The sequence below is a fragment of the Dioscorea cayenensis genome, chromosome 17 (assembly GCF_009730915.1).
Source record: "Dioscorea cayenensis subsp. rotundata cultivar TDr96_F1 chromosome 17, TDr96_F1_v2_PseudoChromosome.rev07_lg8_w22 25.fasta, whole genome shotgun sequence".
NCBI lineage: Eukaryota > Viridiplantae > Streptophyta > Magnoliopsida > Dioscoreales > Dioscoreaceae > Dioscorea > Dioscorea cayenensis.
This window is the reverse complement of record NC_052487.1, coordinates 20,164,134-20,178,077: the sequence shown is the minus strand read 5'-3', so window position 1 is coordinate 20,178,077 and position 13,944 is coordinate 20,164,134. Positions and strand designations below refer to the sequence as shown.

The following is a 13,944-nucleotide window of genomic DNA, read 5'->3' as shown; positions in this document are numbered from 1 at the left end:
TGAGTTAAAAATGAAGTAGAGGATTGACATGAAAAATTATAGTGTTACTTTTTATTCAATAAATGTCACTGGTAAATTCATTGCCTAAACATGACAGTAAACATTTCTTTAATTGATCATCAAGACATGTAATTAATAAAAAAAAAATCCAAATCTCTCAATCATACACTTCCAATTTTTTATTTCTATCTCACTTTGATTCTAAGTAAATGTTTTATATTCTTCTGAAGATCCTGCCCATGGTGCGCTTGCATTTTGTGTGCTTAATACTTGAGCCTGAATCACAGTAAATAAAAAATGCGTAATTTTAATATGGTATCAGAGCAAATATAATAATAGGACTAACAAAATGAATGCAAAGATTAACCTGTTGTTGTTGTTGTGAAACTGATTGTGGTGATTTTTGAGTGGTGCTAATTGGATTACATGGTACCATATTGAAACACATGTTGCCATTTCGAGCTTCATATTCATGGCCTAACTCCCTCAGTCTATTGAGCTCCGGCAACACGACCGAGCCGAGATCAGGCCTATCTTTTCTGCGGAGCTCGGCACACTTGAGTGAAAGCTTTGCGAATATAAGTGCATCTTCTTCCGGCCAATCCTTTATTGCAGGATCAAGCATTTGAAGAAAAGTTCCTTTTTCAATTGCACGCTCAACATGGTGAGTCAATCCCATTGGAGGCTTTCCGGTTATGATTTGCAGTAACATTATGCCTAATGAGTATATGTCGGACTTAATTCCGAGCATTCCTGTTTGTTGATATTCAGGGTCGATATAACAGAATGTTCCGGCCGTTGATGTCATTCGGTATTGTGTAACATTGTTTGCTACCGAAGGAGGGACTAATCTTGCGAGACCGACATCACTAATTTTGCTCACATAATTCCTGTCTAAGAGTATGTTTGCGGGTTTTAGATCACGATGAACAAGTGGTTCTGGTTTTGCTTGATGCAAGAATAGCAATCCAGTGGCGATCTCCGCCGCTATTTTGAAACGTACACTCCATGGAATTACTGGAGTGTTGCCTTGCCGGAAAAGCCTGTCTTCTAAGCTGCCGTTGTCTAAGTATTCGTATACTAAGCAACCATACTCCGGGCATGCTCCAAGCAACAGAACCATGTTTGGATGTCTAATGCAACTGAGTACTTCAACCTGAGGGTGAAACAAGGAGCATTTGTTTAATTAGACGACACGAGACTGATCGAATTATAAAAAATAGAGAAAATAACAGTTACTCTTTGTGTACCTCTTGCTGGAATTGCTTCCTTCCTTGCGCTGCATCTGGTCTTAGGACTTTGATCGCGACCGGTGTATGATCCAGGGTGGCTTTGTAAACAGGTCCATAACCACCTTCACCAATCTTGAGATTCTCGGAGAACTTTTGTGTGGCGGTTTCGATCTCATCAATGGTGTACTTGCGGTAGCGAACATCGTTCTGAGCCAATGCATCCAATGCTTTCTTCTTCTCCTCCTCTTCATGTGTTGCCTTCAGCTCTGCATCGAGCCGCTTCTTCGCCTCGAGTTCAGCTATCCTCTGTGATTCTTCTGCTGCTTCCATGGCAGCCTTGCATTTGGCCTTCTCCATTTCTGCAAGTTCTAGTGCTGCCCCTTCTGCTTGTTTTAGTGCCTCAACCTTCCTGGACTCCTCCGTCTTCCATTGGTGCAACTCTCTTGCCTGAAACTTAAATCTGTCAACCATTTTTGTATAAATGAGATCTCTCTTAACACAAGCACTTTCTTGAATTAACCTTTTGTTTAGCTGAAATTGCTTCTTTGCAAGCAGAGCTATACATATCCATAGTTTGCTTAAGTTCAAGTCTAAGCCTCTTAATTTCAGCTTCAATCTCTTTTTGTGCCTAAAATGACAGCAAGTAGATAATTAAACATGGATTTGTTATTCATACAAAGAAAAATAGCCAAAATATACTCACACTACCAATAGGAGAAGGCTGAGAATCAAGAGGGTTAACATTTGAGCCACGAATGAACTCCGAAGTCTCAGCAAAGTCCATTGATTGGAAGCGCATGCTCTTCGAGAAATCAGCATCATCGGAGAAAGAGTTACGAGATTGTTGCGCAGAATCAATGGCTTCAAGCAACATATTTGGTGGCACTGTCTTAGCAGAAGAGAGCGGTCTTTCACGTGTCGGTGTCTTCATAAAATCCGATCCCCTATCTATAGACCTTCTATCTGGTGCAGGGAACAAAACTCTTATTCCATTCTTCCCATATTGTCCTCTGATTTCCGAATTGATAAAAAGAAACTTTTTATGTTAAGCATTACTACTACCTTCAAAGTGTAGTTTTTCATGTTTATTAATTGAGCTGATGTACCTCACTCGTTCTTCATTGTGGAATCCACCTTCAGCTATTTGTTGCGGAGAATGTATTTGTCTAGGCGGCATGGTGCTGATCAGTACAGGACTCTTTGCTGATCGAATTGTCATCGGTTTTCCTTTCGCTATAACATATACAGTGCAATATTCAGGTGCCGATTTCAGTATGCGTTCGGAAATATCAGGGTTCCTAAATTTTCTGCATACAAAAGAAGTGTGGCTCAGGTGGAGTTAGTAATTCCAAAGTAATTGAGATAAAGATATACCTTGCAAAGGTGAACACCAATTTATTCGGAGCTCCGACGGCTATGTTACTGATATGGTTCAAATTTACATATTCAATTATGGCCTTCGAGACATCGTTTTCTTCCAAAACCACCTCTTTAAGTTGTATCTGCAGATTTACAAACATTTACAACAGCTAAACAAGAAACAAATTAATCGGTTTTATAAAAACAATACATCAAAAACACACCCCTCGACGAGCGCAAAATCCTCTGTAAGGTAAAAAGAATTCTGTCATTCCACTATTTTGATGTTCTCGTCCCAATTCAGAGCTTGTTTCGGTCATAGCTGCAAAATAACATTTGGAATCACAATGATTTTTTTGTCGAACTAATTGATTCCTTTATGATAAAGGATTGAAGCAAGACACATACATAACATTGATGATGGAGGAAAGAGGAAGGGTACCTACGGTGAGAGGTCGATCCCCGGCTTCGGACATGAATAAGAATGACAGCAGGGTTACTGATGAGGAGATGATCTGCGGCCCATTTCACCGCATGCATACTATTCTTATCCCTATCCACGGCCACCACCGTCTGCGTGTAAGCTCGAAAAGGACCGTGTTCCTCCATGGCTAGTAGTAAAAGCCGGAAATGGTGATAGTAATAGTAATATTAGATCAATAAATAATGATTTCGAGTTCAAGTTCGAGTTCGAGTTCAAGTTGAAAGAGAGAAATGCTGAGGAGAAAAGAGAAGAAGAGATTTCTTCTTTCTCTCCTCTCTCTTTCTCTCTCTCAATCTGTATTTTTGTTTTTGCTTTTCTTTTTTCTCCTGGTTTTTCTTTGTTCAATGGAAATGGACACCAATTGTTAACTAACTTTTTAAAAAACAGTTAAGTTGGTCATTCTCTTTCATTTGATTGGATGGTTTGGGGCCCCACTTTCCCGACTTAATTTTAAGGATCCTAATTTATTTTTCCACTTGTTTGACTCGCCTCAAGAAGTGGACTTTTCATTTCCGAGTGCAATGCTCCTCCTCTTATATATATATATATATATATATATAATTAATTATTTTATTTAATTATTTGTTTTTGGTATTTATATATATATATATATATATATATATTTGGACACTAAAAATTATTGCACATGGATCTTGTATATGTGCTCACATAAAAAGGTAAGCGTTTTTATATTATGTTAAAAATCTATATATCTTCATAAATTATTGGTTTTTTCATCTATTTTTCTATGTTGAAGTGAACTATGAGAGTCAATTTTAGCTATAAACATGTAAATTTGTAATATTTTAAGTATATTTTTTTAATCGATAAAGATGTGTCAATTTATTAATAACATATAGTGTTACCCTTTATCATAACCTAGCCTTAGAGTAAGTTATTGCCTTGACAGTTTTGACAGGCCTGTATTACCAAACGGTGGTCTTTGCAAGCCTAGCTGTTCTTTTCGTCATTTGTTTTTTTAGCTGTTCAATACTCCTCTTTTCTTTTGAGTGCCTCACCTCTGGTGAGAGACTCCTATATGTTTCTTATTATTTTACCTTGTTTTGTCCATCGTGTTTGTCTTTTTTTTTCAATAAAATTGCGGTTTATCCATGTTTTTTCAAAAAATATTCGAAGTCAAAAATTTTATTAAATAAATATCTTTTTTATTAAAAATTTCAAATTTATGATAAAAGAATAACTATGGTTACACACATGCACGTTCTTGAATTACCCTTAAATGGGGGCACTTGTCGTCTATGTGTCAAAAATAACTATGGTTAAGTTTCCGTATAATTGGAGGTGATGAAGGGGTAAATTTATTATTATTATTATTATTATTATTATTATTATTATATAGGAAAAACTTAAAAAGGAAGTTTGAGTCAGAGAACATTGAGGTAATTGTTTTAATTTCAACTTATTTATACACAAGTAAATCTTTTTTTTTTTTTTTAATATCCTTGAAAAAGTAACATGTTTGTATTAGATGCAATTTACATAGAAGTGTTGATAAATGATAATCAATTAATAGTTTGACCATCATAACCTAATATGAAAAGTATATATATGCAAGTTTAGAAACAAACCCAAATGTTAAAGAAATCAAAGATTATGTTAGACAATTATTTTCTAATTTAACTTTATATTGTATTCAAAGAAAACAAAATATTAGGAACAACAACCATGTAGTGGATGTAAGTTGAGGAGTTTTTGTTGCTTAACAACTTTAAATTCTTTTTAATTAAATATTTTAAAAAATAGTTAATTAAGCATTACAAGTTTTGCATACTATATATATATATATATAGGTGATAAAATAAAAATATTGAAAATAACTCTATTTCAAAAATAATTATCAAAAATACAGCTCACAATTTAATTTTGTTATAGCAAATAGCAAATCAAAATTTAGCTACTAACTATTAAGTTATAAGAAATTTAAACTCTCAACCTTTAACATTAAATTTGACAGGACAAAAAAATCAATTTTAAACTATTTAATTGGGAAGGATTCAAACTCTCAATCTTTGACTTTGGACTTGACAAGAATGAAGAAATATCACTCTTCTGTTGTTAGAGTCAAAGTCAAAGTCCAACAACAATTGGCCCCACCACCGCCACGTTGGCAGCAAAATAGCCATTTCGCTCTCGTTGGTTGAGTGAGAGCAAGTGCAGGGCCTTGTCAAGCTGGAGGAGTCCGACATGTGGGACAACATAACGGTGTTGTTTGACATCAAGCCCTTCTTTCCAAAACACTAGGACTCTCTTCAAGAACAGCATGGCCTCTGAGACCTCTAAAGTTCATCACAATGACCACTGAACAGCACCAAAGTGTTAGCATGCTGTTAGATGTTAAACTCTACTCAAGATCCTTTGTATCTATGCCGGAGCTCGTTGCGTTGAAATGACGGTTTTGTTGAGATTGATGCTGATGATGCTGCTGCTGATGAAGAAAAATGACGGCAATGACAATATCGAAGATGGAGACAGGAGGAGGAGATCTCATCCCGTGCCGAAGAAGCCACCAGCCAACTAGAGCTCTCAGTTAATTAAACGGTCAGGGTGAAGGAATTCGACCGTTAGAAGTTGCTGACGGGAGTTAGTTATTCTGTTATGCCACATCAGTGTTTGTTAGAATTTTAACACGTCAGCATAACAACCAGGAGTCGTATAGAATTTTTTAACACATGAATATCTCAGTGTGCATACATGGAGTAGAATTCTCAGGTAGAATAACAAGGAGGAATTTTTGCATAATCTGATAAAACAGTAGTGTGCTTGCAAAGACTAGGAAAAAAAAGGGACCAGCATTACTTGTAAAATGAATTACCGGTAGTCGGAGAAGTTATTTGATCATGAAATTGATCTTTTGTTAAAGAGGTAGTGTGCAACCATCCACTCTTCTCCATTGTTGTAGCCGAACAATTCTGCGACAGATATGAAGAATGTTCGCCAGTATGCTGTCCATTTGGTCGCGGATTCTTTTCCATATGTAGACTCCATTATAGGTCTTATAGAAGCCATGTTCTGGTCCATTCTTTTAAGCCATTCTTCACTGCAAGATATGTTTTACCATGGATCATGAGCAACAATGCAACATAAATCTGACGTACTTAAAGCATCTACAGATAATGTATGCTTATTACAGTGCTTCTGCAATAAGCACCAATTTAAATTGAATGTCAAAATAATCTGCTTGGAAATATAAGGCCATATGACAATGGGAACAGCAATTGCATGTTTGTCATTTTAATTTTTTTTTTTTTCTTGGTTTTATTACAAGAACATGAACACAACAGACTATAATGAGAGTATTTGATCAGCATTTGATCCATGAATAAAGAACTGTTTTCTTCCATCACTATTTAATCCATTCATGCACATTTCTGAGCTAGTAAGTACTTATTCATATGGAAAATATAAATGATTCGGATATCTTACATATTCTTTTAGATAATTCCAAAATGAGAATGGTAAAACTAATTCTACAGTACCCACAAATATTATACATCCATATGTTGTGAGATGAGTTGAAATGAAAGAGTAGTTAGGATTGATGATATTGAGATTGGTAGAAGTAGATATTTTCGGTATCTAAGCTCTATCATCTAAGATGACAGGGAATTTGTAGAAGACATCACATATAGGATTAAAGTAGGATGGGTAAAATGAAATGGAGGCTATAGAGTTTTATATGAGTACAGAAATAACTTTTAGATTGAAAGACAAGTTTTATAAAATGTTTATTAGGATATCTATGATGTATGGGTCAGAATGTTGGATTATTAAGAAACAACATACTAGCATACTAGCATGGTGACATGAGAATGTTGAGATGGATGTTGTGAATTTCTTTTAAATAGATTAGAAGTAGCGCTTACTAGTGACAAATTAAAAGAGAATCATTTAAAATAATATGGACATCTCTTGAGATAACCAGTAGATGCAACTATAAGGATGGTGGAAGTGCTTCAAGTAGACGAGATGTTAAAGAGAAAAAATGTTTAATAGAAACTTCACATATTGTTCTTAATTTATTTAATCCTTTGGCTTGTGATAGAATAAGGAAAAAATTCATATAACCGATCGTAAATAGTTGGGACTAATTATTTTTGTTGTTGTTGTAATTGTACTATATCCATGTGTTGTCCACAGATCTCACAATGGTCAGTTTAATATAGTCATTAGTTGTCAAGCCATGAAAGATCCTAAGTCATACTACAAGCAAGAATATTGTAGCGTGCCAAAAATGCAAAAATAGAGATGAGCTGCAGTTTTCAAAGCATAGCTCAAACTAAAGTGTCTGATGAATAGATAGAGAAGCTTTTGCCAGGTTTGAAGATAGGAATATGGTAAGAATATTTCTATCTATAATTTTTCTGTTTTTAACTAGCACACAACACAACTGACTCTACATTTATTTCAATTTTCAGTTTGACGTCAAACCTTGTCCTTGAATAATGTGTCCCACTAACCAGCCAATGATCAACTACACAAACATCGTCCTGCATGTGAACCAAACATATAATGAACTTTGTTATCGAGACTTGAAAAAAGTATATTAAAGAGTTGTGCAAAAAAACATAGTATGTAAATATGTAAATATGTAAATACTGAAGTTACAGGATACAACAACAGCTTTTATACGGATAGGATAATCGAGGATTTAGAAAATAATCTTAGTTATATAAAACTGTTTTTAATAAAATTGTGGTTTATTCTCTTCAATATATATAGAGAGAGGGCGTCATCTATGTACACGCATAGATTCAAAATCTACATACCTTTGTTCTTAACCTTTGATCATGTTTTTCATTTATTACAATGCTTATAAAACAGTTTTTCATTTATGCTACTGTACTTATAAACAATATAATGAAAAATAAAATGTACAATATTTTAATTTGAACACCCCACCCATCCATTCTTTGGTGGTACAATATATGTGTATTGTTTATATTACTGCTACAAGCACTTCTTCCTATCTCTGCTCATCTTATTTCTTTCACTTCCTTTTTAAAAACTGGGGATGTTCATAGAACGTCCCCATCTACATTTTCTCATATATATATATATATATAATTATGGTTGAAAACACAAGCAATCTTATCCCATAAAACACGTGAGAAAAAAAATGTAGCTAATGCTCCTAAAGATAAGCATTAGTAATGGGAGGCTCCAAAGGAGACCTTAACAGTTAACACACATTTCATTTACATGCAAATACAGGTTACCACAGGGATTTTCAGGTAATTACCATCTTATATAAAATATATACATATAGAGAGAGTATAAATGAAACATTTTCACTAATAAATAAAGGTAACTTTTCTGGCAGAAAAATGTAAGGAGCCAATGTCTCAACTTGCACGGACATTCTCAACTATAAAGCATGCCAAATTGAATCATTTAAAAGTGCAGACAGAATAAGTAATGAAAAGCTAAAAGCCTAGATGAATAGGTGTCTTGACCAGACAAACAAACATCCAAACACGTATAATAATGTACCTTTGAGACAATGACACATGAGAAAATAAAGCATATTATTAGCCAAGCTACCTGAAAATACAGTAACAAGTTTGCAGAAGGCATTGTGCCACCAGTGAAGAAGTACCTCGTAATCCAGTCATCTTCATTGTTGTCCTGAATTAATGAGAAGGATAATGCTCAATGAACTTTTTTTCATCAAACATGCTCTACTGCTCTTGCTAAAAATGGCAACATTACAGTGTTTTGCATAACACAAAGAACAGTTAACAATTAATCATCTTTTTAATTCAACAAACAGTGATATTATTTGAAAAATTTCATTTATATACCCCATTACTATATGTAGGCTAACCCAAATGACTTTATGCCATTATTACTAATTAGGGTCTAAAGGTGAAATGACAAAATTTGTCTTCATGGGTCAAAAGTCAAAATATAATAAGGTCCAAGAGTTTATGTGCAAACTGGACAAATGGCTCCGTTTGAGTGATGGTATTTAGTGATTTTTCCAATTTTAGTTGGGTTTTTTTGCCATCTGAAAATTTAAACCAAGGGAATTGGGTACTCAACATATTTTATGAGCATAAATGACAACTTGCAGAGATACAATTAAACTTATTTGAAATTGAAGGTACTAATCAAGAAAATTTTCTTTTTTTCTTTTTTATTTTTGGACTTTCACCCACTAGTTTTCTTGTAAAAGCAAAGTACTGAGAGCTCAACAACAGTGGTGTTTTCTATATATATATATATATATAAATTTAAACTCAAATACTATTTATTTATATAACCCGCTCTTTTGGACCAACCCATTAATAAGCTTTCTAGTTTACTTCATAAATTAGAAGCAAGGTACCTCAAAATGGTAAGCAAATGTTTTGTGGCAAAAATATTGTACAAACAGTAAGCCATCCGGTTTCATCCATAAAGATATCTTTTTGAGAAGTTCCTTATAATTCTTCATGTGCTGCACAATGATAAATGAACTTAATTAAAGCCACCAAATCAACAAACACACACACCAAAAAAAAAAAAAGCATCACAGTCACAAACCTCAAACATCTCTATAGAAATCACTCTATCAAATTGATCCTCCATCACAAAATTACTGATATCTGCAACAATTATCTTCACATTTGTCAACTGACGCTCCCTGCACAGAAAAGTTAAAGTCAACATCTTTTGGAGACCGCAAGTCAATATCTACAAAATTCAAGCAATTCACTGAAATCAATCAAACAATCAACATACCGGCATTGTTCATCTATAAACTCTTTTTGGGTAATCGAATTGCAAATCCCAGTAACATGAGAATCAGGGAATTTGCAAGCTACGAACAAGGAAAGTGAACCCCAGCCACATCCAACATCAAGAACGCTCTGCCCATCCATCAGTTGCGCTCTCTCACAATAGAGATCCAACATTGCAAGCTCGGCATCATCCAAACTGCTTGATTTCTCAAGAAAGTAGCAGCCGCTGCAAAGGTAGTGCCTTTGAGGGAATAACCTAGGGCAAAGTCTAGAGCTTGGATTTCGTACCTGTACTTGAGATGTTTGCCGAGGACGAGCTTGAAGAAGGAGGTAGGGAGCTCGTAATGCTGAGATTTAGGTTTTTCAGTGAGGATGGCGATGGGGAGGTCGAGGAGAGAGCGTTTGAAGAGGAGGAGGTGAGAGAGCTGGAGCTCCGCGGTGGGCTGGTAGCCGAGGCGGAGGCGGGCTGCGAGGAGGAGGCGGGTGAGGCGGCGCACGATGGTGTCGGGGAGGAGGTTGCGTTCCAGCGACGAGAGGGCAGCACGCACGGCGGCGTCGTACGGGAGCCGGAGAACGGAATCCATGGCGTACTTCCTTCGCTAGCTTGCTGTCCTTTTGAACTATCGTGGTCATTTGAGGTTCAATGAAAAAGAAATATATATATATATATAGATATTATTTATTTTAAAAAATTAATTTTATTATTATTATTTTTATTTACATTTTGTTGTTGGTTTGATTGTGTTTGTTTGTGATTTGGATTTGATTTTTTTTTTTATTTAATGGTTTTATTATTAGAATGTAGTTGTTTATATTAATTGAGGGCAGAATTGTTTAAATTTTAAATGTATTAAATACTACATATAATTATATAATGTATGGAGTTTGGACGGTTTTTTTTAAATATTGTATTTTCTTAAATTATTTACCAAAATAAGTATTTTTTAAATTGATTATCAAAATACGTAAAAAAAAATCCTGGTAAATTTTAAACTTAACCAATCGGAAATATTATATTAAAAAACCATTGTAAATTTTAAATAGGGTTGTGAAAAAAAATTTTAATTAAAAAAATAGAATGACTAAATCGTAAAATATTATATTAAAAAAATTGCACCAGGTATTTTTTGTGCATTTTGGTAATTAATTTAAAAAATACTTATTTTGGTAAATTATGTAAAAAAAAATACAATATTTTTTTTTAAAAAAAGCGAGTTTGGACAGTAAGCTCACACTTACAACTGTGAACTTACTACCACCATTGCGTAGGGACTAATATCGTTAAATTATAAACCTTTTGATTATTATATTAATTTTAATATATATGTACTATGTTAAGAAGAGATGGATTATTAAAAAATTGAATGTAATTAAAAACATGATATTCAAATGAAGTATATATATATATATATATATTTCCTTTAAGTAAATTTTATAAAATAAAAAATTTGAGAAAAATAGAAAAAAAAAAATCATATTGTAAGTATTTTAGTGAAGATGATGGAATGGGAAGGCAAATTTATAGCTAGCCAAAAAAAAAGCAACAATTTTATGATGTGTGAATAATAAGCCATATAAATATAATATTGTTATTATTATTATTTTTTTTGGATTATACCATAGAATGAAGAGTTTTAAGTAATGTTGATGTGTTTAAGCGTTTGATTGATGTTATATTACTTTTTCATAAAAATAATTTTTATGCAAAAAGGGAAATTGAAATGTAGTATATAATGATGATGTAACAGTATGTGTATTGGAGCCATCTGCTTAATCATATAAAACTTGGTTATAAAAATTGTTAGTTTTTATAAAGATATTTAATCTTAGAGGTGAGTTTGAAACTGAAATTTGGAATGTATGTTTTAATTTAGTTAACTTTCTAATAATATGGTGAGTATATATGTATGTATATATAAATCATAGATTTTTGACGGTTTAATTGCCGTACATATCTATATAATTATGTACTTTTTTGTCTTTTTTGTCCTTCTAATATCTTTAGGTACAATTAAATCCTTGCAATTTACACTTGCTCATCTACACGACGGACTAGAATGATCCAACTCGACTAAATATGAGAACTTAATTGTATCTAAAAATATTATAAAGACTAAAAGGGCAGAAAGTACACAATTACATGGATCTGTATAGTAATTAAACCATTTTTGACCTACCAGTAGAAAGAGTGAGGTACTAAAAGCCATATAAAAAAACAAATCTCTTTTATGAATTTTTTTTACATACATAAAAAATTTAACTCAAGAACTTGTTTAAGCAACTCAACTCTTATTGGTGTACGCACTGTACGGTGAGTATGGAGTATAATTTTTTTAATTAATTATGTAAATATAAATATTTTAGAAGATTAAAAAAAAAATAGTACTTTCGTAAAAAAAAATTTTGAGGAAAAAAAAGTTATATATTTGTTTTTTTGTTTTTTTTTGGGTTTTTGACCCACTATTTAACTAAGGGGCCGTTTGGATTACGGAATATGAATGAAAATATGGGGAATAGAAAAAGGGGAGGAATGTGAATAAGAATAAGGGGAATGTGAATAATATGTTTGGATTGAGGGAATAAGGATTGGGAATAGGAAAAATAAAAAGGTGAGATGTAGTAAAATTACATCAATACCCTTGTAGGTAAATACTAAAATATTATATAAAATAACGGATTATGTTTAATGATAAATATTTAACATTATTTATTATTAAATATTTATAATATAAATATATATATTTCAATATATTATAATTATATAATTAATCTTAACTATTTATTTAACTATTATATATTTATTAAATTAGTTAATATCATTAAATATGTTTAATTAAGTTAATTTCATTTATTGATTATAATTTTAATTTCCCAAATAATTTAAGTAGTATATCTATTTTAAATTATTATAATTTAATATATTTAATTAATAGATGAATTAATTAATAGAATTGTTTTACTTAACAAATTATTTCAATCAATGAAAAGCATGTATATTGTTTAATTTCAAATACTATGGAAACTTTCTACACTAGATCCAGCCATCAAAGCAAACCGTGTGAACTTTATCTTCAATAAACAAACAGATTTCAAAAGAATTTTTTTAATTATAATACACAATCACAAGATCCCTCACAGTACATACGCATAGATAAATAATAAAAAATTTGATATAATACTAGATCTATACCTTGTGCCTGGAAAAGAGATTGTACGACAATAGGACCGACGAGATCCAGTCGATTGGCAATGCCCCAAGCCTCCGTGATCTGCTATGCCGGCCATTATCAATCACAAAAATCCATTGACTATGATAAAATGAAATCAAAGAAGCTTGAAATAAAGGAAGGAAAAGTACCTCGTGGACGCGCAGGAGGGTGCGAGATAGCAAAACCAGGATTAGACAGGGGTTCGCCTGGAGTAGGGTTCGGCTGCCGGAGAATGGGAAAGAAAAAAGCGTGAAAGTGAGAAAAGAGGCTTTATATATGCTAAGGGTAAATTAGTACTTTCATAACTAAGGCATACTTCTCCTCTCATTTTTGGGTGGAATAGGATGTCTCTCCTGGGAGTAATCTTCTTCCCATGCATGGAGGCAACCTATGCCTCTCCTGGTTACTAAATAAGGGCTTGGGAATAACCCAAGCCCTCAATCCATGATCCAAACGCCCCCTAAGAGTCTAGGCCTCTAAATCAGTCAGATACTGAAAGTTCTCTATAAAAACAAAAAGTTCTCCTGCCTACATAAGCATTCCAACTCAAAATAAAAATTTTAAAATGACCCCAAGTTTTTACTGTAGTAATTACCAAAATTTTACATAATTCAGGATTCAGCTAAGAAATTCCTGTGGGTGTTTCAGCCCACAGGTTAAGTCCACACAGAATTCCGAACGTCTAAAAGCAACAATGATTGATAAAAGTAGTGAATGATTAATAACTTGAATTTCCAAAAAGTAAAACCAAACCGAATGAACAAAACAACGACAGAAAACAAATCGGAAAAAAATACTAAGAATAAACTATATGAACTAGATTAATGTTACAAAAAGATCGCTATGTAAGATAACATTATAGTATATCCAACAAATACGAATCCCAATCGGTAAATTTCTTGAATAAGAGATAACCT

At 33.1% G+C, this 13,944-nt stretch overlaps 2 protein-coding genes across 4 annotated transcripts; both read right to left on the bottom strand.

Annotated features, from left to right (window-relative positions):
• Positions 1 to 201: 201 nt before the first annotated feature.
• Positions 202 to 12,025, bottom strand: LOC120281234 (U-box domain-containing protein 35-like). The gene is made up of 11 exons (XM_039288108.1): positions 11,996 to 12,025; positions 11,786 to 11,817; positions 3,034 to 3,162; positions 2,816 to 2,897; positions 2,607 to 2,734; positions 2,339 to 2,539; positions 1,936 to 2,242; positions 1,753 to 1,860; positions 1,251 to 1,679; positions 368 to 1,156; positions 202 to 276 (listed from the first exon to the last, which is right to left on the bottom strand). The coding sequence occupies exons 1-11, from the start codon at positions 12,023 to 12,025 to the stop codon at positions 202 to 204; spliced, it is 2,310 nt and encodes a 769-aa protein (XP_039144042.1).
• Positions 5,011 to 10,440, bottom strand: LOC120280874 ((S)-coclaurine N-methyltransferase-like). Of its 3 annotated transcripts, XM_039287837.1 has the most exons (8): positions 10,107 to 10,440; positions 9,820 to 10,059; positions 9,622 to 9,721; positions 9,425 to 9,535; positions 8,638 to 8,721; positions 7,525 to 7,583; positions 5,909 to 6,133; positions 5,011 to 5,686 (listed from the first exon to the last, which is right to left on the bottom strand). In XM_039287837.1, exons 1-7 carry the CDS (start codon positions 10,400 to 10,402, stop codon positions 5,932 to 5,934), a joined length of 1,092 nt encoding a protein of 363 aa, XP_039143771.1. In that variant the 5' UTR covers positions 10,403 to 10,440; the 3' UTR covers positions 5,011 to 5,686; positions 5,909 to 5,931. The 3 variants fall into 3 exon arrangements, with proteins under 3 accessions (XP_039143771.1, XP_039143770.1, XP_039143772.1); XM_039287836.1 differs by lacking the exon at positions 5,011 to 5,686 and having other exon boundaries at positions 5,732 to 6,133; XM_039287838.1 differs by lacking the exon at positions 5,011 to 5,686 and having other exon boundaries at positions 5,732 to 6,133; positions 9,820 to 10,044.
• Positions 12,026 to 13,944: the final 1,919 nt, after the last annotated feature.

Excerpts from the sequence above, each read along its gene's own strand:
- LOC120280874 (XM_039287837.1), bottom strand. The coding sequence starts at position 10,402 with ATGGATTCCGTTCTCCGGCTCCCGTACGACGCCGCCGTGCGTGCTGCC. Across the intron at positions 10,060-10,106 it reads GGCAAACATCTCAAGTACAG|GCACTACCTTTGCAGCGGCT; the intron begins GTACGAAATCCA and ends ATTCCCTCAAAG. Across the intron at positions 9,722-9,819 it reads TTTATAGATGAACAATGCCG|GGAGCGTCAGTTGACAAATG; the intron begins GTATGTTGATTG and ends TTTTCTGTGCAG.
- LOC120281234 (XM_039288108.1), bottom strand. The coding sequence starts at position 12,025 with ATGGCTTTTAGTACCTCACTCTTTCTACTG. Across the intron at positions 3,163-11,785 it reads CAAAAAAGACAAAAAAGTAC|GGTGGTGGCCGTGGATAGGG; the intron begins ATAATTATATAG and ends TTACACGCAGAC. Across the intron at positions 1,680-1,752 it reads CAATTTCAGCTAAACAAAAG|GCAAGAGAGTTGCACCAATG; the intron begins GTTAATTCAAGA and ends TTTAAGTTTCAG.